General features: G+C 39.3%; 1 protein-coding gene and 1 long non-coding RNA gene across 3 annotated transcripts in view; one reads left to right on the top strand and one right to left on the bottom strand.

The window, feature by feature from the left end:
* Window positions 1-27,774, bottom strand: part of UBE2H (ubiquitin conjugating enzyme E2 H) — a 100,218-nt gene that overhangs the window by 4,764 nt on the left and 67,680 nt on the right. Inside the window, exons 4-6 of the mRNA XM_043873494.1 lie at window positions 21,757-21,796; window positions 20,324-20,376; window positions 3,850-3,978 (exon numbers count right to left, since the gene is read on the bottom strand). Of these exons, the coding sequence (XP_043729429.1) occupies window positions 3,850-3,978; window positions 20,324-20,376; window positions 21,757-21,796 (222 nt within the window). The remainder of the gene's footprint in view (window positions 1-3,849; window positions 3,979-20,323; window positions 20,377-21,756; window positions 21,797-27,774) is intronic.
* Window positions 31-27,008, top strand: LOC122674887. Of its 2 annotated transcripts, none has more exons than XR_006335073.1 (3): window positions 31-583; window positions 19,777-19,880; window positions 26,905-27,008. It is a non-coding gene; the product is annotated as an uncharacterized LOC122674887 (long non-coding RNA). The 2 variants fall into 2 exon arrangements; XR_006335072.1 differs by lacking the exon at window positions 31-583 and adding an exon at window positions 19,149-19,252.

Below are 27,774 nucleotides of genomic sequence, written 5' to 3' on the forward strand. Positions count from 1 at the left end.
CACTCCTCCACACTTGATGAACCAGGGAAATGCAAACCCCACACTTTCTTTTTACTTCCTATGTTCATAAAACTATTCACTGCTCCCCCCGCCCTCCCCAGACAGAACAGGGCTAATTATGATTTCATAGTCATGTATAAGGAAATCCCCAGTCATTTTTTAGGGTTGCAGTTATGTAATTACAGTCAGCCCAAATCTATCATTTTAGAAGTAGGTTTTAGTCTAAACAGATCCTGCCTGTCAGGTTTTGAAGCAGTGGGTGAAAACAGTCTCTCGATCTGCTCAGGAATGAGCTGCTATCTGGGGACACAGAGAGCCTGAGAGTGACTTCACCACCTATTCATTTATTTACTTGAAGATTTACGCTGTTGTAGCCTAGGCTGAATCTGCTGGTTCAAAAAATGTTAAGAACTGCTGAATAAACAATTAAACTTTTCCTAAGAGCTCCAGGTGCAGACGGTTTTCAAGTAAATAGCCTACGCATGATATGAAAGGACAGGACAGACTCCCGCCCAGAAAAACAGATCCTCGTGTCCTTCCGCTGGTTGTTCCTCCTCTGGAGTGGTGGCGATGAGAAGAGAAGGTAAATGGGCCAAGTCTGAATGATTCGGTGCAGGGTCAGTGAAAAGTATTTTTTATATTTTCAAAGGATTGTTTAAAAAAAAAAAAAGAAAAGAAAGGAAAGAAGAGGATGTGACAGAGTATGTGACCAAATCCGGTCCTTAACAGAAAAAGTTTGCAGGCTTCTGACTTACACCCCTGCGGATTCATTACAATGAAGTTTTACTCTGAAAACACGATTTCAAAAGCCCCTGGCTAGGTAGGAATCTGCCTTAATTCTTCTCAGTGTGAGAGAAACCTTTACTGAAGTCTTAGAAATTTTATTTTTACTCTCTGATGGGCTGGCTACTTTGTTTCTTTGTAGAAAGAAGTTGTTGCATACTGACATTGCTCTCGGAGGCTGTAATTCCACACTATCAGTGCATTCAAGGAGACCATCCTATATTAAGGGCTTACTGGGAGCAGGCTTTTCAGGAGACAGAGAAATGAAAAGCAAGGTCACTGAGGAGCAGGAGACACACACAAAAGCAGTGAGGGGGTAAGTGCCAGCAAAGGGATGTGGGAGGAAGGGACTGTGGTCCCGGAGGGGGAGCCAGGAAGGCAGTATCTGCCCTGAACCTTCAAGCAGCTCCTTGAAGCGGCACAGGAGATGCCACCCCAGGGGAAAGGCATAGACAGCTCCGCCCCAAGCACTGGGGAGGAGGAAGTGGCTGGGATGTTGAGACACATTCAGACAGAACTAAGTTTGTTTTCTTTCTTTTAAAAAATCTGAAGCAAACAAAGCAAAAGGTACAGGTTTTGCTACAGTTGGATAGTGGCTACATAGTTAAGTTATTCTGCTTTTCTGCATGGTTGAAAACTCTCCCTGACCAGCGAAGGAAGCAGATACAGTTGGGTATCTGAAACTCTTTAGAAAGCTCCAGTGGTGTCCCGTCCTACAGACAGTTCACTATCTACAAGATAAGACAGCACCAACTAACTATGAATCATGCGCACAGTAAGAAAGGTTACACTTAACTACGCTGACACTGAAGCAGTAAGGGGTGAATTAGCTTCCTAATGGGTAGGTGGAGTTGGGGCGGTGAAGGGAGAGACCGAACCGAACTCTGGGACGGGAAAAGTTCTCAGAAAGGCAAGGGGTAAAAACACCACAGCTGCAGGGAGGAAAATGGGTCTTGAGAAAAACCCAAATGATTAAGGAGAGAGGGGGTCACAGATTCAGCAGAAAAGGGGAAAAGAAGCTAGACTCCATGAGTTTAAGGGAAGGAACCGAGAAGTTTGAAAATTAAGGGAAATAAACAGCAGGACTTCTAAAGGAGTCCACAGAAGCAAATGAAGGCTTTTGACATGGGGAGACCTCTGACAGTCTGGGGATGGTGGGGAACCAGGAGGAGGAGGAAGACTAACAATGCTAAGAGGAAGGGGATAAATGGAGAACAAGATCATGTTGGTGGGGGGACTGGGTCTGAGAAATAAGACAGGATCTCCTATTTCCTGTAGGAGGAACCAGAAAAGATGGGGAGATATATATATATATAAAGGTATATTCACATACCTTTAAATATATATAGATATATATGTATACCTTTAAATATATATATATATAAAGGTACAGTAGGAAGCTGTGGTGCGCTCAGGTCTGGTAGTCATGATCTTCTCAGGTTACTAAGAAACACAAAGTGAAGCTAATGTTTTGGATCTAGAGCCCCCTAAGCTGGAGCTTGCTGCTCGAAGATAAAAATGGAGGTTAGGTTCCTGTAGCAGATATGTACTAAAACAGGAAAAGTGCTAAATAGAGAGGCATAATGACTATAAGAACTATAGAAATATGCTCTGCATAGAGATATCTGTGGGTTGCAGACACTAAGTGATTCTTATGTCAAAGTAATATAGTCTTGTAACAGAATTTTATCTGATTGAAAATGAAATACATGTTTTCTTGAAATATATGTTTATTTGGCTATGTCAATATTCTGGCTACATAAATTAGATATTAATTGGCAAAGCACCTGAGACCTAGGTAAGTTAATTAGAGTAGATTTATTTGTATTTTATTTCAACAAAAAGTACCAAATACCCTGAGAGACTAGGGAAGAATGAGAAAATGAAGGAAAACTACTGTTCAACAAACAGCCCCAGATGACCCCGTCTGTCTCATACTTTCACATTGAGACTGAAGACCTATGCATTCTGGGCTCTCATAAATTATTGCTACTGCCATCTCTTGCAAATGTACTCAGAGGGGCCGGCCACTTTGCAGAAGCTCCTATTCTGAGCAGCTCTGCAGATGAACAAGTCAAGCTAAAACCTGGGTAAATACCAATGACCGCCATTTGTTAAGAAGAGCCTATTTTCCTGGACTTTGCATGCCTCTCCTTTCTTGTAGAACTTTATGTATCTAGACCTTCCATTATGACAGTTCTCAAACACCTACAGAGGTAAAAGAATGTGATGAATGCCAGTAAGCCTGTGTTGTAGCTTTAGCGGCTCTTTCACAACCCCACTTTCATTTTAATGAGATTCATATCCCATTCGCACGTACCCTTAAGAATGGGAAAACAGGATTCTAAATCTTAAAGGATAAGCTAACTAGCGCTACTACCATTTGCACATATCTCAGTTTCAATAGCACATTTTCAAGTTTTAATAGAAAAATCCATAGCACCAAAGCACTGGGACAAATACCTGCAGCAGAAGAGGAAAGTACCTTAGATGTAAACTTCCCCAAATGTAAGCAAGTCAGTATGGGAACAAGAAAAGAGTTCTTGGGTAGTTGGGTAATTTTTATTCAATGGGTAAAATGATATAATAAAAAAAAATTTAATGATGAATTCAGTAATTATTTCCCAACTCTCAAAGTTAACTGATGTCCTGAAAGGCCAAGATGATTTCATTTATTTCAAAAATGTGAGATTATGCCTTTCAATTAATACTTTACTCTCAAGTAAATTTTCTAAATTACAAGACAAGAGGAAGCAAGTGAAGGCAAAAGTTCTTTCTGATAGGGGGTCACAGGGACTTCTGGCAGGGTTATGTCTGCTACTACCCAACCAGTAAGTCTCCATTTCCTCATCCTTTGTTTTTTTGCTTTTTCCTCTTTTTTGTCGAAACCTTCAGCTTTCTAAAGGTGTCTCTGGCCCTTGAAGCTAGGTTAGTGAGCTCTGCTCCAGCCCAGAGCTGTCTCTTTTTAGGCCTGAGAAAAATTATGAGTAACTAAGAAGGGTTTTTAATGATCAACACCTAACAGACTTTAGTTCTTTCATCTCCAGGCTAAGCTATTTGCCTTACCTTTAATTTTCTGCTTGTATTCTTCTGGTCGATGGAGGTACATAGCTGCAGCGTCACCATTGAGAGGGTCTATGGGGTTGGGATAGGCCAACAACTGGGGCAGGAAGGACTCAAATATATTGGTAAGATCTGAAAAACAAACAGAAGTATGTCATGTGTGGCATGTATGTCAAGTTCACCTAAAATTCATTTGACTTCAGTAGTCAAAGCTTCTTACCTTCCAACATATTTAACTACATGGATCTTTTTCCATAAAACTGTGGTCTATTACATGTGACTTATATTACATATTTGTTTCAACACCAATTTTAAAATGTAATTTTAATTTGAAGAAACAGATAAAGGTACACTTGATATTCTCTATGAAAGGCAATTGTCCCAATTTTAATTCACTCCACTCTGTAAACTGTGAATTCAGAAATACTACAAGGTTTATTAAAACTTGTACCCCAACACTGTATAAGCACTCTATATTCTTACAAAGTGAGCAGTTAATTTCTTAGCATCGACATTTTCTATGATTTTGGAAATCCCCATTCTGAAAAGTATTCAAGCACCAGGTCTTATGAGAACTGAATACAATTTTATGGGCTTTGACACTTAATTCAATTCTCCTTCTAATGGAGGTAAATATAATCAGTTTTTCAATTATTCTGGGCAATGAGAATAAGAAACTATATGGACCATTTAAAATCATAAACCATCGTAAGACAGATAAGTATCAACTTACTCCTTTTATTAATACTCATTTAAATAAACATTATTAACTCCCTTCTTGCTAGATTCAGCATAAAGTGCTGGGTGTACACAGATGACATCTATATACACAGCAAAAACAACAAAACCCTGCAGTTACCTAGGGTTTTATGAAGGAAGTAGGCCTTGGAAACCTCTTAACACAGCCACATAGCTTCAGAGATGCTCTAACTTCCATCCTATTTGCTGCTCAGCTAGCAGACAGTGAACTGTGGGACCTCAGTGCTTCCATCTCTCTGCCCACTCTAAGTTACTCACCATGTTTTACAAAGAACATTTCTGTTTCTGGAGGGAATGCTGAAGAATAGCAGCATAGGAACTACTTTTCTATTTATTCTGCTCTTTTCACGGATTGTGTTTTAGAGTGGGTGTTCTCACGCGGTATTATAAGTGAATGTTTTGTCAAGCCACGTCACTTTAGTGATTCCCAGCCGGGGAGATTTTGCCCCTCGGCGGCCACTCAGCAACATCGAGAGGAATTTCTGGTTGTCACAACTGGGTGGGGGAAGAAGTAGGGGAGGCTGGGGTGCCACTAGCATCCAGTGGACAGAGGCCGGGGACGTTGCTAAAACATCTGACAATACGGTGCACAGGACAGCCCTCCACGATGATTATCTGGGAGCAAAATGTCAACAGTGGAACACCCTGGTCTAGATAAAAGGGGTCAGCAAACTTTTGCAAAGGGCCAGAGCAAATACTAATTGAGGCTTGGTCGGCCACACTTGGTCGGTCACAGCTACTCAACACTCAGCTCTGCCATGCAGCACAAAAGAAGCCATGGATAACTGATAAACAAATGGGTGTGGCTGTGTGCCAATAAACCTTTACATACAAAATCAGGCAGCCAACCTTTGCTGACTTCTGCTCTAGAAAAATCCTACAAGAAGCAGATTGCCCTTATCGCTATAAGGTTAAAAAACTGAGCACTCAAAAAAACTCTATGACATCATGGATGGACCTGAACGGCATTATGTTAAGTGGAATAATTCAGACAAAGAAATCCTGTATGGTCTCACGTGTGGAATCTTTTAAAAAAAAAAAGAAGAAACAAATAGTTAACAGACTGGTGGCTGCCAGAGATAGTGAATGTGAGGTGGGCAAAACGGGTGAAAGGGTGTCGAAAGGTATACATTTTCAGCTATAAAATAAATATTAAATCCTGGGAATGTAATGTACAGCACGGTGACTATAGTTAATAATACTGTATTGCATATTTGAAAGTTGCTAAGAGAGCAGATGGTGACTGCAGCCATGAAATTAAAAGACACTTACTCCTTGGAAGGAAAGTTATGACCAACCTAGACAGAGTATTAAAAAGCAGAGACATTACTTTGCCAACAAAGGTCTGTCTAGTCAAGGCTATGGTTTTTCCAGTGGTCATGTATGGATATGAGAGTTGGATTGTGAAGAAAGCTGAGTGCCAAAGAATTGATGCCTTTGAACTGTGGTGTTGGAGAAGACTCTTGAGAGTCCCTTGGACTGCAAGGAGATCCAACCAGTCCATCCTAAAAGAGATCAGTTCTGGGTGTTCACTGGAAGGACTGATGCTGAAGCTGAAACTCCAATACTTTGGCCACCTCATGCAAACAGTTGACTCATTGGAAAAGACCCTGATGCTGGGAGGGATTGGGGGCAGGAGGAGAAGGGGACGACAGAGGATGAGATGGCTGGATGGCATCACCAACTCGATGGACATGAGTTTGAGTAAACTCTGGGAGTTGGTGATGGACAGGGAGGCCTGGCGTGCTGCGGTTCATGGGGTCGCAAAGAGTCAGACACGACTGAGCAACTGAACTGAAGAGAGTAGATCTTAGAAGTTCTCATTACAAGTTAAAAAAAAAGTTTTCATTTAGTATGTATGGTGGCAGACATTAACTAGGTTAATGCAGTGATCATTTCTCAACATGTATAAAAACATCAAATCACGTACGTCTGAAATCATGTCATATGTCAATTATACTTCAATAAAACAAGAAATAGAAAAACAAAACAAAGCCTATAACTGCACTATTCAGTAGAACTTTCTGCAATGATGACAATGTTCTGTATCTGCTACTAATATGGTAGCCACTAGAAATGTGGCTACTAAGCACGTGAAATACAGCTGGTTTGACTGTGAGGATTGAATTTTTCATTTTATTTAATGCTCCTTTATTTAAATAACAACATGTGGCTAGTAGATCCCATATTGGACAACTCAGGTCTGGAGAGTGATCTATGGAGAGTCCCACAATGGCCAAGTGTATTAGTCACACAGTCGTGTCCAACTCTTTGAGACCCTATAGACAGTAGCCCGCCAGTCTCCTCTGTCCATGGAATTCTCCAGGCAAGAATTTTGGAGTAGGTAGCCATTCATCCCCTTCTCCAGGGCATCTTCCCAACCCAGGGATTGAACCTGGGGTCTCCTGAACTGCAGGCGGATTCTTTACCATCTGAGCCACCAGGGACCCCTAGCACAGTCCTATTCTCATGTACAGACACTGACGCAGAGCAGGTTTACCTTCAACCCCAAGTTAGGGACTCAGTATTACTGATGAGGCTAACTTTCCAAAGAACCACATTACAGTAAAATTCTCACATACCAGAAAACAAATGTGGATATCCTTAACCAAAAAAGAAAACAAAAATGATCCTCCAAGATAGCCCCAACCGTCCAGCAGGATTTTTCACTGCTGTTTTATTTTTTTTAAAGGAAGCAACATATTTAACAAACCAATAATTATTGATGGTATGAAATCATTGAAAACTACTTGTAAAGCTAAGGGACAGAGAAAAATGCTTATGTTCTATTGCTGAATAGATAAAGTCTGTAGAATATTACGTTCTCTAGGGTTACAATGATGTATACAGTATAATGCATAAGAACATTTTTAAAGTTATGTCAAAGCAACAGGCTTGTAATTTCGACTTTTCACATTTCAAATAACACTTTACTTTTTTTTTTAACCTTTAAAAATAGCCATTTGCCTATAAGTATGTACTTTTTACTTTTACATATGTTTGAAACATTTAATAAAACATGACAAGTCTGAAAAAAATTTTCTTTTCCTCTCTTTATCCTTTAGTGGGTGGGTTATCAAGGCAATGGTAGAAAATGTTAAAAGGTAAGCAAATTAAGGGACTTCGCTGGTAGCTCAGCTGGTAAAGAATCCACCTGCAATGCAGGAGACCCTGGTTCGATTCCTGGAATGGGAAGATCCCCTGGAGAAGGGATGGGCTACCCACTCCAGTATTCATGGGCTTCCCTGGTGGTTCAGATGGTAAAGAATCTGCCTGCAATGCAGGAGACCTGGGTTTGATCCCTGGGTTGGGAAGATCCCCTGGACTGGGCTTCCCAGGTGGCGCTTGTGGTAAAGAACCCACCTGCCAATGCAGGTAGACTTAAGAAACGCGAGTTTGATCCCTGGTTCAGGAAGATCCCCTGGAGGGAGGGCACCCACTCCAGTATTCTTGTCTGGAGAATCCCATTGACAGGAGTCAGGCAGGCTGCAGCCCATAGGGTCGCACAGAGACGAACACAACTGAAGTGACTTAGCACACAAGCAAATGGAGAAAAAAAGGGGGTGTGAACTCCGAGTTTCACAGCTTAAACATGATCCCAGCACAGAGAAGAGTTACAACAACACTAATGATAGTAACAGTAATAGTCCTGGCAGCAAGAATTTACACTTACACAGCCCTTACTACAAGCCAGGCCCAGCAAACACTTTTACATACACACTCTTCCGTTTCACTACAGCCAGTGAGGTAGGCACCATTATTATCTCCATTTTACATACGAGGGAAATGAGGCAGAGAGAGGGGTTAAGTGTCCATGGGACTGGGTTTCAAACCTGGGCTTTTGCACTATGCTGCTTCTGTTAGTGGATTAAAGGGACGCCGTTCTCAACCATGATGGCACAAGCTCCCTACATCTCTGGCCATCCCTCTCCCCGAAGGTTTTCTTTCTTGTGTGTTCAAGGCCAACAGGATGGTCTCTAAGCAGAGAATGTTCAGGTGTTTCTTCAGGTAGCCCAACCCCAGGAAGGAGCCCACGGCCATTCACAGATACACACACATAGTAAACTGGGGGGCCTCTCCTGCCACATGAGCATTCTAGGCGCTGCCCCCAGAAGATTAACAGCGAATGTTCCCATGAAACGGAAAAAAAAAAAAAAAAAACTTGAAGATTTTACTCTTTATAAGTTCAAAAGTGTTTCAGGACTTGAGAAATACTGCAGACAACATGTCTCATAACTAAGTGCCTCATGTGTTCCAGGAAAAGACTTTATACCCTTCCCCACTACTTTTAAGTTTTTCAAGCTATCAATAGATGGCTTTGCCTATGTATTTGCTCCAAACAAATAAAGGAACCCTCAATTATTGCTTTTTCCTTCTTGTGTCTGTTGTCTTCCTACAGTAATATACTTTTGATCCATTTTACAGAGGTGCTTAGTCACACCTCTAAAGATAGAAGAACAGAAAAAGAAAAGTATGCAGCCCAGTTTTGGGTGAAGATGGCAGCTTTTGAAGGCCAAGATGCTGTGGCCATGGCCATTTTAAAGCAGTAAAGTACTCCTGAGAACGGCTGACCACTGAGAGGGTCCTCCCCAAAGAAACATCTCTCAAACATGCAGATGTGCACAATATCTTCTTTCAAGATAAATATTTTGGCAGGAGAGACATAAACCATAAACCAAGTATCAAATAAAGATACTCATCTTTGGAAAAATCCATCATAATATTTTTTTTTCCCCTAGAACTGTTAATAATAAAAAACTTTGATCAGTTCCAAAGTCTTTTAAAAAACACTAACCTTTCACTTTTTGAAATGGAGACAGCCAGACACGGATCACCCAATCTAGAGATTACAGTCAGCTGACTCCATTACTGGATGCCTTAATTTTTAAAGCAAGTCCCAAGATCCCTGAGAAGTATGGTTTATGATGAGCAAACAGCTTTCCTTTTCCCTTGAACTAAATCAGCACTTAACAAAACGCAGTCCATTAGGACTGAGTCTTTAGCCTGATCTTACAGTATTAATGTTAACAATATTACAACACTCATAGCTCAGTTCTGTTGTTCAGCCGCTTAGTCATGTCGGACTCTTTGTGACCCCATGGACCGCAGCGCACCAGGCTTCCCTGTCCCTTCACTATCTCCAGGAGTTTGCTCAAACTCATGTCCATTGAGTTGATGCAAGAATACTGGAGTGGGTAGCCATTCTCCTCTCCAGGGGATCTTCCAGATCCAGGGACTGAACCCGGGTCTCCTGTATTGCAGGCAAATTCTTTACCTTCTGAGCCACCAGGGAAGCCATATAGCTCAGTTTAGGCATATAAACTAATGGTTTATATCTATATTTAATTATAAGCAAGAGAGTTCCAGAAAAACATCTACTTCTGCTTTATTGACTACACCAAAGCCTTTGACTATGTGGATCACAACAAACTATGGAAAATTCTTCAAGAGATGGGAATACCAGCCCACCTGATCTGCCTCCTGAGAAATCTGTTTGCAGGCCAAGAAGCAATGTTAGACCTGGACATGGAACAACAGACTGGTTCCAAATAGGGAAAGGAGTACATCAAGGCTGTATATTGTTACCCTGCTTATTTAACTTATACGCAGAGTACATCACGAGAAATGCCAAGCTGGATGAAGCACAAGCTGGAATCAAGACTGCAGGGAGAAGTATCAATGACCTCAGATATGCAAATAACATCACCCTTACGGCAGAAAGTGAAAAAGAACCAAAGAACCTCTTGATGAAAGTGAAAGAGAGCAAAAGAGCTGGCTTAAAACTCAACATTCAGAAAACTAAGATCATGGCATCTGGTCCCATCACTTCATGGCAAATAGATGGGGAAACAATGGAAACAGTGACAGACTTTATTTTCTTGGGTTCCAAAATCACTGTAGATCATGACTGCAGCCATGAAATTAAAAGATGCTTGCTCCTTGGAAGAAAAGCTATGACCAACCTAGACAGTATATTAAAAAGCAGAGATATTACTTTGCCGACAAAGGTCCATCTAGTCAAAGCTATGGTTTTTCCAGTAGTCATGTATGGATGTGAGAGTTGGACCATAAAGAAAGCTGACCACCAAAAATTGATGGTTTTGAACTGTGGTGTTGGAGAAGACTCTTGAGAGTCCCTTGGACTGCATGAAGATCAAACCATTCCATCCTAAAGGAAACCAGTCCCGAATATTCATTGGAGGGACTGATGCTGAAGCTGAAACTCCAGTACTTTAGCCACCTGATGCGAAGAACTGACTCATTGAAAAAGATGCTGATGCTGGGAAAGATTGAAGGCAGGAGGAGAAGGGGATGACAGAGGATGAGATGGTTGGATGGTATCACCCACTTGAAGGACAGACTTGAGTTTGAGCAAGCTCTGGGAGTTGGTGATCAACAGGGAATCCTGGTGTGCTGCAGTCCATGGGGTTGCAAAGAGTCGGACATGACCGAGTGACTGAATTATTAAAAACACTCAAATCATACTGATCTCTCACCAAAAGCAGTAGTTACCCAACTCGGTCTAGAGCAATGGTTCTTCAGCGAGTCTGGCTCCTGGATGTTCATCCATTAGAATTACCCATGGAGTTTTTCCTACGTACCCTAGGGATTCTGATTTAGGATTGGTTGGCATCAGCGTGTGTATGATATGTGTATAGAAATGCACCACCTACCCTACCCCTAACGACCAAATGAAAAGAGTTATGTGCTGGTGGGTTCTTTAGCTCAAGAAAATGTTCAGGTCTTGGCAGTTAAGCTGCTGCAGAGGCTCTAATTTAGGGGCCCGCCCTGACCCTTTCATCACGTTTTTTTTCCTGCACACTGCTACCACCATCACTTCCTCCAAGGGGGAGCATTCCAAACTATAAGTAGGAAAGGCAAGTCTCCTCCTCTCTGCATCTCAATTTCTTCATCTGCAAAAAGAGAAGTATAATACCGCAATTCCTTACAAGATATATACATCTCTAAAAATGACTGTAAAATAGTCTTTGAACTGCACCAAAGGACTAGACTAAAATATTAATACAAATATGCAATCTTCTCAGAAGAAATTTCAGTTACCTGTATCCCTCAAGTGACATGTATTAAAAATTAAAATGAATCACATGCACAAAAATGTACCAATTCTCAAAAGTAAAGCCACCCTACTCCAGGTGACTCACAAAAAGATGGGTACGTGGCTTAAGGGAGAAGACACATAGGAGAGGATGAATCACGTATCTCATGTTTTATTCTTGGCTGTTTATGAACCAATGACCGTAAGTTATTTCTTCTTCCTCTATTTCCTTTGAACATTAAAATGGAAACTTTTGTAAAGCATGCTGCTATCTTCAGGTTAAAACCTTGTGGACGCCAAAGCTTGACGTGGTCAGCCCCACCAGGAACCACAATTACCAAGCAGGCAGTCCTCTTAGAGACCTTAACGTCATAATCTTCATTTGTTTTTCATATTTAACATCCAAAATACTGTGACTCAGAAAATACCACCACTGTATGGCACAGTCATGGACAGGTACCACCAACCATAAGAGCCCTCCTCCATTCTCCAATGCCACCTCTCATGCCCTCTTTTCTCACCATCCTTCAGATGCCCAAGGCCCTGGGTTCCTTCTTATTAAAGCTAAACAAACAACATACAGAAAAACGTGTTTGGAAAGACATCAGCCACCTGCACAGCAATGTGAATTCTGTGGTCTTTGTATTACTATAAAGAGTGTGTTTTATACTCTTATTCCAGAAAGTTCATCATCTCACAATTTAAAAGAAATTAAGTCTATGCTGATAACTACCAAACCAGTCTTTTACATTTCTGGTCTTAAACTCGACATGGCCTAAAATTATTTCCCTAAATATTCCTTTCTCCTAACACCTATATTGACTGCTCCAAACCTCTGGAAGGACCTTGGTTAGGCTTTCCTCCCTTATTCCATGTACTCAGTCAATTTTCCAGACTCACTATTTACCTTAGTGAAATGCCTCTAGTTCCTCTTCTATTTCCCCTGGCGTGTAACTATATCAAGTCCAATATATCTTGCTGGCCGCACCACACAGTTTTGGGATCTTAATTCCCTTAGCAGGGATTGAACCTGGGCCATGGCAGTGAAAGCGCCAAGTCCTAACCACTAGACCCCCAGGGAAGTCTCCCAGTCTATCTTTCTAGATCTGCATCAGGACAACCATCTCTGGCTTCAACCTTCCAGTCTCCAAACGCTAGCCTTTGGAACCAGAGAACATGTCCTTAAAACAATCACTCAGGTTATTTCCCATCAAGAGCAAGTTCCTCTCGTTTTTCCTACAGTACTTTGTATTCCAGAAGCATGTTATCCAAACAAACTTATATTTTACTGACCCTCTCCCTCCAAGAGAAGGACCCTTGGTTTCCCAAGCTGAAAGTCACTGAGTTAGCCATGACTCCCTAAGGTGTTCAACTGTTTTGTAATTCAATAGGAAGCAGGGCTAAAAGAAGAGTAAAAAAGGAAAAGTACCCCCTTACAATCAGAGAGGTAAAAAGATGGGCAAAAGCCACAAGCAGTAGATTCCAGTGGCTTAGGACTCTTGACTCTGTGACCTCCTCTTTCCATGGCTTCAGGCCATTATAGCTGAAGCTGATGGCTAAATAAGTTGAGATCACTGGGGAATTAAAGCTATGTTATCCTTAATTTGCCAGAGAAAATCAGCAGCTGACCTTTTAAAATCCCACTGATTGACTCCGCTCATCTTATGAAGAATTAATTCAACATATTGCTAAGTAAGCTATGGATTTAATTTACAGTTATATGTTCAAAATAAAGCCAACCATAAAATTCCATTTTGCTTACTCAAGTTTTTTTTTGGGGGGGGGGGTAGGTGGGTGGTATCTGTATGTATAAAAACACACTAATATACATGTAGTCAGTGTTTGTTAAGATTGAAACAAGGCAAATACAATTTCCAGGTTTCCTCAGGTTATTTAAGAATTTGGGGTTAATTAATAGAGCTTTACTTTTCTACTCCTGTCAGTTCCGAAGAAGCTGTACCACTAATGATGGTTTTGAGTTTTTTTAAACTTTAATTTTCTCCTGCTTACAGTCTGTGAATACTAAAGCCAATCAGGAGGAATGCCCTCAGATAGGTAGGAGGACTTGAAAAAAGAAGTGGCTTTGAGATGAAATATTCTCTAACTAACATGAATCTAACTTAATAGGGAAAGCCTATTTCTATAGCTGTTTGAGGGCATATATGTGGCAAGCTGAAGCAGATTACTACAAAGACTTGCTGTGGTACCGTGATACAGAACCAGCTGGCCACAAGGCTTGTATTTAGTTTACCAAATGCTAACATGCTATAATGGAATAATATATCCAGCACACCAAAATGCTAGATGACATACTCAAGAATGTATCCAATCACTTTACTGAGAGGGTCTTCTGTATGGATAAAATATAGGAAAGGTATGAACTCATTAGATTTATGTTTTCGTGTTAGACCATGAAAATGAAAGTCGCTCCGTCATGTCCGACTCTCTGCAACCCCATGGACTGCAGCCCACCAGGCTCCTCTGTCCATGGAATTCTCCAGGCCAGAATACTGGAGTGGGTAGCTGTTCCCTTCTCCTGGAAATCTTCCCGAATCAGGATCTCCTGCACTGCAGGCAGATTCTTTACCAGCTGAGCTACCAGGGAAGCCCATGTTAGTCCATGGGGATATTTTAAAGACAAAATAAGGTCTCATGCATGCAAAAAAGCAACTCTTCCCTCCTCACATCTTCTAGACAGAATTAGTAGGAATTGGTAATAATTAGTAAACACTTGAAGAATTTTTGCAATATTCATAATATACTTAATCTCACTACTGAAAGCATTATACTTTTTTAAGTATTCCAAGCTAAAAATAAGTATTCCTGTCATATGTGGGAAAGAGCAATGTCAAAGACATAGGGTGCTAATTAAAACCTGGAGGAATACCGGATACATTCTGCCAAGTGTCAGATCACCAGGTCACTGATCAGAGGTGTAGTTTTATAACATGGAATGTTTTAAAGTATTCCGCCATCTTAGAAAATCATCTTTCATCCACTGCCTAATTGCATCTCCCTCCCAATAATGTCTTTAGACTGTGGAGATCTGCAGAATGAAATGAATGCTACTACACAGATCAGAAGGAATAAGAGAGACCCTTGTTCAACAAAAACATTCCCCTTGTTGTCATATCAATCTCGAAACACTTTCCACCTTACCTAGGTGTTCTTTAGAGGTCATTCATCCTAGTTTAAACCTGGCATGACCCTGCTTACCTTAAAAGATTGCAAGCTAAAACATGGTAATAGGATTTGTTATTAGCTTTCTAGAAATGAGGGCAGTTAATGTATAATTAGCTAGTTGGATATTCTTACAGTCATACTAAAACTCATTATTAAAGTTTTAAATTACTAGGCAATAATTTAGTTTGTCTTTAATCTCAGAAAAGAATAAGATAACTTCATGGAATTATAAGATAAGTGGCCATGGGTGGGGAAAAATTTTACCTAGACACAGTGATCACAAGCAAACAAAAACAAATCTATAAAGTCACAATCACTTTCTTTGCAGTTGTAACCCCAAAGAAAGAACATGGCTGTGGCTATCTTTCAGGACCATAGCCTGGTTCATGTCCCATGATCCACAAAGCCTGGACTACACTCCATGGTTCTAATGCTGACCATCAGCAAATGTGAATGTGATGTTTTTAATGAATTTCTGCTAAGTTGTTCAACCCAAGGCGGCCCCATTTTTCTGTGCATAGCTAATTAAACTCTTGGGCCACAGGCCAACACCAAATCTAAATATCTACAAGCACACAAAGGAGGTGGATCATGAAGCTAGCACTATAGAAACCATCAAATCCCAAACTCCAGCATATTTCTTTTTTATCTGTTGCAGCTGACATCTCTCCCTTAGTCTGAGAAACAAACTGCTCTACCTGGCCTCAGTCTAGGAGACTCATAATGAAATCCAGCTGCTCCAAAAAGCAGGATGACATTTGTGATTCTAACATGGATCAATACTGAGCTCTCAAGCCTGTTCAAACAGTAGTTGTTGGTGAGTCAATCATCCATGCAGACAGATAAATGATACCTTATCTCTACAACTACACTAAAATGTCTAGAAACATACCGAGCAAAACTCTAAAGCAGCCTAAAGCATTATTGTAAGATAAAGTTACCCTCAGGTACAATCTGAATTGTTTGGAAAGATTCACAGACTACCTGATTGAAAATAGGGGTATAATAACAATGTACGTCCAATATGGAAAGGCTTAAATTCACTTAGCAGCTTAAAGTCATTAAGTTATAGCATAGTACTATTAAGCAAATTTATGACTTAAAATTTTTCTAAATGCCTAGTAAAAGAAGCATTGTTTCTTCTGCCTAATTCTAATCTCAAAGTCCCTGAAGTACTCCTTTCATTGTAGTCAACTTCATTTGTCTGTTTTTGACTCTCCAAATGACTCCAGGTGAAGTAATTTCCCAAATGTTGATTTTTCTCACCAGCAAAATAAGAGGAGTATCCAGTCCATTGGCTAGCAACCTTAAGGGTGAAAATAAAATTATTAACTGCCCAATTTTATAAGAAAATTCTCTTCCACATTACTTGTTCACACTTACTTCACAAATAAGTAATTTATCAAGTCAGTTGAGAAATGAGTAAAAGGAAGGCTAGAGACTGAAACATAATTTGCAAGGGTCAGGTATGCACAGCCCAGGAGAGTGAGAGGGAAACTGAAGTTGTATAATGCAGTGAAGGTACCTGACCTTCCAGGAGTGTGGGTTGAAAATACACTGATGGATAAAATATATTTTGGAGTAAAAAGGAAGACTGGAAAACAGAAGAGGAGCTAAGAAAGCTACCTATGGCTTAATGAACTTTCCTTTCACCAGTCTTTAAAATTACAGTTGTTTTTGAAACTGAAATCCAGATTCCCTTGGCTGAATTCTAAGTTTTCCAAGCTTTTATCACTGCTGCCTGGAAGAGCAGAAAGGGATGTAAAAAAAAGATGCTATCATACAGGAAGCCAAAATGAATCAATCTTGTGATGGCATCTGCTACTTTCCTTTTGATGTTGCAAAGAGTGACAAGAGTAACTCCAAACCCAACGGATAACTTCATATTGATGACAAGCAGCATCTTTACAAAATTTTAACCATATTACCTACTATAATTCATTCTCTGGTAAAGTAAAACATAAAATTTAAAATTACTGGGTGAGTCAACTACAGCTATACCAATTTTGAGCTTCTGAATGAACAAACTGCATGCACACTGGGTAAAGGAAAAGCAGGAGGACAGAGGCGATGAGTCAATGGGCTGCCAGATATCAATTTTCTTTTGCATGAACTGCAAACTAAATTATTTGCAGTGACGGCGGTAGAGGAATAAAGGGCTAAATTTGCTACAAACACAAATACTGTTTATTATCAGGTAATGATGAGTATAAATCTGAAATTTCAACTAGGAATTGCCATTACAATAAAAATATCTATACATACTGCACAGTACATACCCAGGGCAAAGTTAATTGCAGGAAATTTCACAAGTACCTCCCTGCTCCTTACCATATTATATAGTAGAGGTGCTTAAACAAGGTTTGGTTACCAAGCTAAGCCTCTTGCTTTTCAGTTGAATATCCACGTTAACTTGCCAACTTTCTCCTATTAATTGTTTCATATTAGATTAGATTTTTTTTGTCCTTTGAACTAGAATTCAAGAATCACAGCAGGAAACTGAGTGATTCAAAATTTACCGATTATGAATTAACCCTCAATGCCAGAGGGTTTAGCAGTTTTTAATAAAAATTCAGTTTAGATCTCAAGATCAGTTAAGTCTAAAAGAAACTTCAAGGTCACCTGAACCAATCCTTTCTACCAGTACTTTTCTTAAATATATAAATTGTAGTTACCTGCTCCTAATAAGACTTTTCATAGAAGAAATGCTGCATTTTCTTGAGGAATAGTTTTGATTTGAGAAAAATGTCAAAACAATGCTCCCATGATGAGTATAATTTTGACTATACTCTAAAAATATTTTCTTCCTGGTTTCCCACACTTACCTATGTGCTCATGTTCTTGTATTATGGAACACTTAAAGGTAACTCATACACATGTAATTGGGAAATCAAAATTCACTTTGATCAATGTGGTTTAATTCTTGTTACTAAGTGCTTTGCAAGGTAATACAAGAACATATTCTAAAATTTTTATAGATGTGATGAAACCTAGTCATCTTGGCCTTATGCTTGAAAGTCTATTATCAATCTCATATATTATGACTGTTGGTGGGAATGTAACATGGTACTATCTTGGAAAATAGTTCCTCAAATGGTTAAACAAAGTTACCATATCGCCCTAGGTACATACCCAAGAGAAAGGAAAACATGTCCATATAGACTATGTGTGGACAAATATTTATAGAGGCATTATTCATAATAGCTAAAGGGCATAAACAACTAAAATGTCTATCATCTGACAAATAAAAATGGTATCTGTGCTGTAGAACATCACTTGGTCATAAAAAGGAATGAAATACTGATACATGCTACAACATAGATGAATCCTGAAAACACTGTAAGAAGTGAAAAAGCCAGTCACAAAACATCACGTATTATATTAATATAATTCCATTTATAAGAAATGTCCAGAACAGGCAAATCTATACAGACAACAAGTAGGTTAGCTGTTGCCTAGGGCTGGGGGAGGGGCTGGTAGATGAACAGGTGATAGCTAAAGGGTACAGGATTGCCTTTTGAAGTGACAGAAATAGTCTATGATAAAAATGTGGCAATGGTGTAGTGAATAATTGTGAATATACTAAAAACTATCAAAATATACACTTTAAATGTGTGCATTTTATGTATGTGAGTTAAAGTTCAATAAAACAGTCATTTAAAAAAAATCTGTTCTGAGATGTGAGATGCTTGAGAATCAGCAAACCTCTCCCACAAAGCTCCTCTGGTCAATAGTAAAAGAATTAGTCAAACTGAAGTCCAATTTACTTTATTGTAATTGGAACCAGCTTGCAGTATTTAGTTATGTACATTTCTAAAATGTGAATGCAGTTTAAGACAACACATCATTACATCAGATATTCCAGGCAGCCTGCCACGAGACATTTTTACCAAAAAAAACCATCTTGAAAGGAATTCATTTAATAAACCTCAGAGTATATGTTCTTTCCTGTTGCCTCATCTCCTTATAAGCTGCCGTTTCCCTAAACTCTCATGTTAAACAGTACCGGGCATGTAACGTCACTTATTAATTCAACAAATATTTGAACCCTCACTGTACATGAGGTACTGCTTTAGGCACTTGTGCCTGTGTACATACACACACGAGACAGTCTCTGGTCTTGTGAAGCCTACAATCTGATAGAACAAGATGAACAATAAACAAATTTTAAGGTTTTTAAAATAGAGGGTGCAGCGCTGTGGGTGGACGTTGTTTTAGATGAAGTGGCCAGGAAAGGAGGCTTCTCTAAGGAAGCATGTTTGAGATGAGAAAAGAAGGTGCCAACCACAGAGACATCAGGGAGGACAGCTCCAGGCAGAGGAAGTTATTTCTGAACGAATCGGGAGGAGGGAGAAAGAAGGATTAACTGCACTGCTGCTGACCAACCTCTGTGGCTCTTATCACCAGGTCAGTGCAAGGTGACTCGCAGATGGAGGCTGGAATAAGGGGGTCTTGTGAACCTTCAGACCACCAGAAGGTCTCATGACAACAGGCAGCCGTCTCTGCTTAACCCCTGCCTGACGTGATCTTTCCCTCTCTGCACCTCTCAGCTGTCTGGACCATTCATTCTTACAAACACACTGGTGCGAGGCACCATGCTAGGCATGCCAGGACTTAAAAGACCAATCGGACGGGTGCCCTGCCAGCCCTTAGGGCAGTAAATAATCCAGTATCACAGACAATGTAGAGACAGACAACAAACACTAAGGAGAAAGCAAAAGCCACCCCGACCCCCCACAAAAAAAAGAGCTGTAAAATTGAGCCATGTCCAGAGATTACTTACAGCTGGAGCATCAGGGGATGCTAATGAAGTGGGGGCATGAGAACAGGGAGACTCTGGGAAGCCTGAGAACTTGGACATGTGGGGAGAACACACAGACTGATTTGTTGTATCCCTAATTAACTTTAAATATATTTTAAAATATTTTTAGCTCCCCAACCAAGTTACAAGCTCAAGGAAATAAGACCTGATACTCTCTGTGACCTCAATCTACGTGTAGATTCACTGTAAGAGATGTCAGTTTCAGCAATGAAGGTAAGGCTAAATGATTCTTTGCTTCATAACAAAGTTTTGATTTTTGAAACAGATGACCTCCCAAACCTCCTAATTACATCATTTCATTTCAAAGGGACATTCCTAAGAGTTTTTTCCAAAACTAAAAGGCATTACAGATAAACATGTATACAATGTGCTTCAGAATAACACATATACGTTTCCGTTTGTATTTGTGTATCTGCATATGTGTATCAGTATACCTTCATTTCAGAATCTTAAAGATTATTTCAAACTTTCACCACTAAACCAAAGTCTGTACTCGTGAGAAAATGTGTTTTTTCACTGATTAAACTTTCCCACCAGGCCTTCAAACTCCCTTCACATTCCCAACAAAACATCTTAAACCAGAGAAGAAAATCCAAACAACATTTTTTTAGGCAGTGTCTCAATATCTCTAAAAAATATTCCATGGCCAAACTCACCATAGAGAGCTGTCCAAGTTTGATTAATTACATCTAGACACACAGTTCCCGACCTGAAACAGATGGAAAGAATGGCATTAAAAGAAAAAAAAAAAATCAGATAGTTAGTTGCATGTATCAGGCAACTAATTTTATCATCAGAAATATTTTTAATAGATCATTGAGAAAAAAAAAAAAAGACAAGACCCCAAAGAATCCCAATTGGTAAAAACACAATGAGGAGCAGAATATACACAAAGTCTTAAGTGTCTCTTTGCAGACTGAAAGGGAAAACCAGTAACTATACGATGGAGAACCCAGACAACACCCTAACTGGGTGATGAGAATTAACTCTGTAATCAGGGCAGACAGACTTGTGTGCCTCCAAATGGAATACGCTGGGGAGGACACAATCACACCTTTTGGTTTTCTGGTCTTAAGAGCATACTCTGAACCTAATGATAAGGGAAAAATCAGACAATCCCAAATTGAGGGATAGTCTATGAAGCAACTGGTCTTTATTCTTCCAAAATGTCCATTCTGTACAAATCTGAGGAACGGTTTCAGATGGAACTACTTTAAAGAAAAGAAACATGACAACTAAATGCAGTAGATGATACTAAACTGGATCCTTTAATGAATGAAAAAAGTGCTAAAAAGTACATTACCAGAAAATGGCAGTAGATGGAAAAGTACTGCATTAATATTCATATTCCTGAATCCTATGACTATATTGCAGTTACATAAGAGATCATCCTTATTAGGATGACTGACAGTTTTAAAAGATAATGTGGCATGATATACACACACACACACACACATATATACATACAACCTCTCAGAGTTCAGAATACTTCATATGTACACACATGTGTGTATATACATAATATCAAAATTTAATGCTATGAGAAGGAAAAACTGTGGGACAAATAGTATTCTAAATTGCCCTGGGAGTACAAAATAGGAGGCACTTCTAGCACATTTTAAAATACCACTAAGAAAATATTGGAAAGAAAGGGGTAATTGTGATTCATTGTTTGCTTTACTCTCAAGAACTGAGAAATACTTTAGGGGCTGAAAATAATACACTCTGTACACTGAGACCGATCTCTGAACTGTGTCTATACAAAGAGATGGAGATGTGGAATAGTACAAATGTTAGCTGGATACCAAGGGAAATGAAGGACTCGTTTGTGACAATGGAAAAAACCAAGTAGTCCAATAGTAGACTTTGAACTAAGTGGTTTAGAATATCGTATTCTTGGATTCTATAGTGTCAGTGACCTTTCTCATAGTCCTATCTGTTGATAAAATCCAAAAAGATAATTGAGACTTTTTTTTTTTTACAATACATAAACTGTAATCAAGAGAGTTGCTGCTAAGATTTAAACATTTAAAAATAGTTACTTACGAAAAAAAAAAAAAATAAAATAAAAATAAAAATAGTTACTTACGCTTCATCAATGTTGGGATGGAAAATTTTATTCATGAATCCTGTAAAGAGAGATGTTAATTAGCAGCAAAAAGTATCCAGAGAACAATGAAAGTATTTCAGTATTGGAAATAATCTCAGTGTTAGGATAACTCATTACTTTCAATCTTAGATCTTGGGTTACTGATTAAACGATATTCTCCTGACAGTGTCAATTACTTAAACTATATCAGCGTTCTATTAATCAAATGGGCAAACTCTGAGAGCAATGAAGCTTCTAATAATCATTAGATTATTAGAATAATCTAATGAAGTGTCTAATAATCATTAAAAGAATTATTTTCTGAGTTATGATTGAACTTGCCAAGAAAATTTATAGTATTAAATGGTTTATAACTAGTGCTATGATAAAAGTTAAGAAAGCTACTCTGACTTCCCTCCCCCAAAGGTTTATTGTTCAATTTCTAAATGTGGAGGTTCTGCATTTGAACTTCTCCTTCTGAAGCTCAGTTACTGGCATCATTGTGCTACACTGTGTGCGGAACATGAATGAAGCTGTTGAAACACTGAAGGAGTACTGCTTCCAAACCACAAAGGATTTCATAAGAACAGTGACCAAAATATTTCCTTTAACTTTAGTCTACTCATTCCAGGAAACCCAGTTTTGATTAAAATTGGGGCAACCAAGAAATTGAGCAAGGTGTTTAAAAAAATTCTGTAAGTGGGTTATATCTATCGGGGATTCAAGTTTTTTGATTTATTCCTAGAAAAACAAGCAGGTGTAGACTTTTAAACAAATGTATTGGTATTTAACTTTGAAAAGAAATTATTTCCTAACACAAAACCAGTGATTTAATCAGTCTGTATACAAGCAAATGACAGTCCTCTAAAGCAGAGATCCACTGTCAAAGCTGTCCTTTTGTCATCTTTACTGCCTAACTTCCTTTTAAGACTTCCTTATTCAGTTCCCTAGTTTCAATAAATTGTTTTATTAAGGTGAGCATTGCCATGTTCCAATCCCACCCTCCCTCTCACCCCCATACCTCCACATTCACCTCTTTCATTCATTCAAAATATATTTGTTCAACATCTGTGTATCAGGCACTGTGCTTATTTAGGGTACAAAACCAAACAAAGACAGTACACTATTCTTGAGGAGGTCACGAGACAGGAGCAATGGGACAGGAGACATGAAGAATAACTGCAAGATGCATAAAGAGGTAACAGGGAAGCATGCATGAGGAGAGGGAGATTTCAGGAAAGAGGCAGACACGTGGCACCAAAGGAGGATTCTCAGGGAGGAGGAGTGACAGAGGTCAGCTCCAAAAATCTAAGACATTTCTCTAGACTTAGAAAATGGAGATTAGACTACATGAAGTCCCAGGCACTCCAACCCTTACTTGCTCAAGCCACTCCAAGTACTAATCATGCTTCCGATTTTTGTTCTTTAATCTTCGGTGTTAACATAGCTTAATGCTTTATCTACCTACTATTAAGAAAGTCCATGCAATCTTTAAATTACTCTGATGCAAAAGGGTTTGTGTCCAATTACTACATCATATTAATTTTTCATTAAAGATGTCTCAAAGTCTAGATTCACAAGGTCTGTGTTTATAAGGAGATTATATTAAGCCAATGGAAACATTCATGCCTTAATGTTAAGAGAAGGCAGGATAGAAATTCTACCTAACTGTAGAAAATTACTAATACATGTGTACAACAAGAGCTGTGAGGATACCTGTTGATGTAGTGTTTATAAAAACCAAGAACCAAGTTCAACCCCATCACCAAGGGACTGGAGAGAGGTTGCACATCCTTGTACTTGGAGTGCTATGCAGCTGAGGTAGTGGACTAGGTCAGCACGTATCAGTTAGCATAGAGCCAAGGCTGAGGGGAAACAAAAACTGCAGGATGATATATATATGTATCATGACACCATTCAGATAAATGAAAACAAAGCAACACTGCTTATTCTCTACGCTAACAAGAGAAAACTACTGGACCAGCATATACCACATTTACAAGAATGATGATTTTAGAGGGTGCAGGGTCAAGGTCATGGTGGGAATGGGGAACAGAATGGGGAATAGTGATTAACAATGAATTTAATTTACAGAACTGTACTCCTTTAAAAAAGAGATGGTGCTTGCTTTGGCAGCACATATACTAAAAAGAGATAACGTGCTTACATATTATTTGTTCTATTTTTTTAAGTGTGCACATAGATAGAAAACTGGAAACAAAAATGTACAAATATTAACAGTGCTTAGTTCTCAGTGGTGAGGATATTTTCTCCACAAGTTCTAGTGAGGTGGATGAACCCAGAGCTTGTGACACAGAGTGAGTAAGTCAGAAAGAGAACAAATATATTAACACATATATATGAAATCTAGAAAAGTGGTACTGATGAACCTATTAGTAGAGCAGGAATAGACACGCAGACATAGAGAATGGCACATGTCCTTGTGCTAATAGAATGTCCTTGTGGACACAGCAGAGGGTGGAAAAGGGTGGGACAAATTGGGAGAGTAAAACAGTCAGCTAACGGGAAGCTGCTGGATTGCACAGGGAACTTAACCAGGGATGGGGAGTGGGAGGGAGACTCAAGAGGGAAGGGACATATGTACACTTATGGCTAATTCCTAATGGCACAAACCAACACAACACCGTAAAGCAATTATCTTCCAAATAAAAAGGAAAAAAAAAAGAAAAATACCTCCACCTCTGTACTAGAAGTAGGATTGTACCCATGGAAATGGGCTAGAAGGAATGACCCCTCAGAAAACTAAATAAAGCATCACCATATGATCCAGGGATCCCACTCCTGGTTTATACCCAGACAAAACCATTAATTCAAAAAGACACATGCACCCCTATGTTCACAGCAGCACTATTCACAACAGTCAAGACATGGAAACAATAAAACGTCCACTGACAGATGAAGGGTAAAGAAGATGTGGTATATATGCACAATGGAGTACTACTCAGTCATAAAAAAGAACAAAACAATGCCATTTGTAGCAACATGGATGCAACTAGAGATTATCATATTAAGAGAGGTGAGTCAGAAAGAGCAAGACAAATATATACCACATGATATCCCTTATAAGTGACACTTAAAATATGAACAAATGATTCCATCTACGAAGCAGGAACAGAATCATGGATGTAGAGAACAGACGGGTGGCTGCTAAGGGGAAAAGCTGGGATTAGCAGATGTAAGCTTTTATACACAGGATGGATGGCAACAAGGTCCTATTGTATAGGACAGAAAACTATATTCAATATCCTATGATAAGCCACAATGGAAAGGAGTATTAAAAAAAGAAAATATATGTATAACTGAATCACTTTGGTACAATAGAAATTAACATCACATTGTAAATTAACTATATTTCAATAATAAAAATAAAAGAATAAAGCTTCAATAATGTGATGTCACAGGGGACCTCAAAAGTATAAGCCAAGGAAATAGCTATCGTGAAACAAGCCTTAAATGTTTATCAAAACTGTCTCTGAAAGAATAAGGTGCCTGACTCCTTGTAAAAGGTCTGGAGATTACATGTGGCATCAACACAGTTTCCACACTGTTTTCAATTAAATCTAGATTTTGGCTTGGTTGAGTCCAAAACTACATAAAAAAAGAGCCAAAAAGGGCTCAGTAAACATATTCTTTAATAACAAGTGGGTTGGAGCCCTGTCCCCATTGTCCCTGCTGAACCCCACTGGCTGTGAGGTGGAGAGCAGGACCTGACTGCAAGGGTCAAAGTGCTAACAGGGGCTTGGCTCCCAGCTCTGCCTTTTAACTGCAGGCCTTGATCAGGTCACTACACTTCTCTGGGCCTGTTCTTCACCTGCAAAGAGGGAAAGCTGGACGACATGATCTCCAAACCCCCTACTCTTACTCTGTAAAAGGACGGTCAGTTCTAAAATCTAGGTTTTAATAACAATGGCCAGAGCTCTGAGAATAGAGAACCTTAAGGAGAAATGGCCAGTGGTTAAGTCCATTAAGGAAATTAATTCTGTGAGGGCACATTTTAGGTACAGAAGTATTCTGGAGAATGTAATACAAAGCTTCTAACATGCTAAAATACCACAAAGAGACACAAAAATCTGCTGACTATTCCAAAGTAGGCAGAAATGGAGTTTATAACCTTGCCACTGAGAAACAAGCACAGCCAGACCAATTCTACCAAAAAAACAATTTCCACAGCACAGTCATCTCTTCCTACACCAGGTTTTTTCTGTTGTTAGAAAAATTACCCGATGCAAATAAATGGAAAGGGGTATGTGTGTGTGTCTATATATACACACACACATATATATATATACACACACACATATATATATATACACACACGTCCTTTACATTTGTTCTTGGACAAGCTGTGGGAAGCATTTCTGGCAAAGCTATTTACATTCTGGATAATGATGGCAACAGTGGAACTTTTGCACAAGGAGGGGAGGAGACGGATAAAGAATAGGCTAGGAATTCAGGGAAGGAACGTTCTCAGGACTGAGCGTGTTTGCCCTGGCACGTTTTCCTTCCTTTTGGCAAAGCTATCACCACACTAATGAATTTGTCTGCAACAACAGAATTTTCCCAACGCTTGTCTCCATTCGACCAGGAACTATTTTGAAGATATTTTAAGAGAACATGTTTTGAAAACTGCTTTTATGGAAACATGACAAGTGGAAGCAGCAAGTCATTTTTAATCCACATGATATAAGATTTTATTCACTACCAGACAAGTTCTAATGATACATTTCAGTGATTTGTTCATATAAAATTTGGAACTCATTTCAATTTTTTTGACAATTATTCTCTGGTATGGCTCAAGCACTTATAAAAAGGGGGGCAACAGGTACAAAGGTTTAGCTGAACAGCTTACCACCTCTGTCCTCTTTTATCAGAAGGAAATTAGAAGATCTGTAATTCTGGAGGAGGAATCCAAACCATGCTAAGCTGATGCAAAACTACACATCTTAGAAAATAAAAGCACAGATTATTAAAATAGAAAAATATGCCATGCTTTTGCTTGTTTCACTCCAACACTCAACTGCTCTAGACTAACAAATCTCTTGACCCACAGGCTAATAAGCAGAAAAAGTAAATAATATCGTGCCAAGTCATGCTGAAAACTGTTTTGTTTTATTTTTTTAATTTCAGACTGTTCCTGTATCCAATCCCAGGAGGGGATCTGTACAAAACTGTACACACTTTTGAATAACTGATACTGGATCAATATATAAAAAAGGCAGAAATTAATCATACTTTCCATCTTTGTTCCTTTTATTCGTGGGGATATTTTTAGTGATCAAATTTGGGGATAGAATGAAATACCATGGGCCAGTCACCTATCCAGAAATTGCATCCAGAAAAATCTTGAAGAAATGAGGGGTCAAACAAGGTGATCCATGAAACAAGGTAAATCCACCCTAAGGTAAATGGGTGAAAAGCTTGAAAGGCAGAAATGAGAACTTTATCCTAGAGAACAAATGAACCTGGACTTCAGATGGCTGGGGCAGCTGCAGCTGATACAATTTAATTATAAGCTTATAAATCTCTGTGAGAAAGTATTAAATTACTCTGGTGTTCCATCTTCAACACAAATACCCACATAAAGTAGACCATTCAGAATAAAAATGATCAATTCTCTATTTTTAAAGTAGATAGAATTATTTAAAATATATTTATTAAAGATTAAATCCTATCTTCCCTAGCAGTGTCTCAGACTATAAATTTTTAAGGGTAATAACTTGGGTCTTCATTCCTAGCGAGCAGGAGGTGACTGGAATTAGGATGCTCCAGCTGAAAAAGGGGTGTGGATGCCGCCAGCTTCACAGCGACAGCTTTGCTGCCAGTCTTGTGCATCAGTGCACCCTCAGACTTTTCATCTTACCTCGGACAGCCAGGCCCAGCCCATGGCAGCCTGCACCCGGGCAGAAGTCTCTTCCGAGAGCTGAGCCTTTCCTACTCAGGAGAGATGGACCTGGGCCGGTCTCTTCTTGGGTGAGGAACCAAGCAAGGAGCTCACTC

The sequence above is a fragment of the Cervus elaphus genome, chromosome 18 (genome assembly GCF_910594005.1).
Source record: "Cervus elaphus chromosome 18, mCerEla1.1, whole genome shotgun sequence".
NCBI classification, from domain to species: Eukaryota; Metazoa; Chordata; class Mammalia; order Artiodactyla; family Cervidae; genus Cervus; species Cervus elaphus.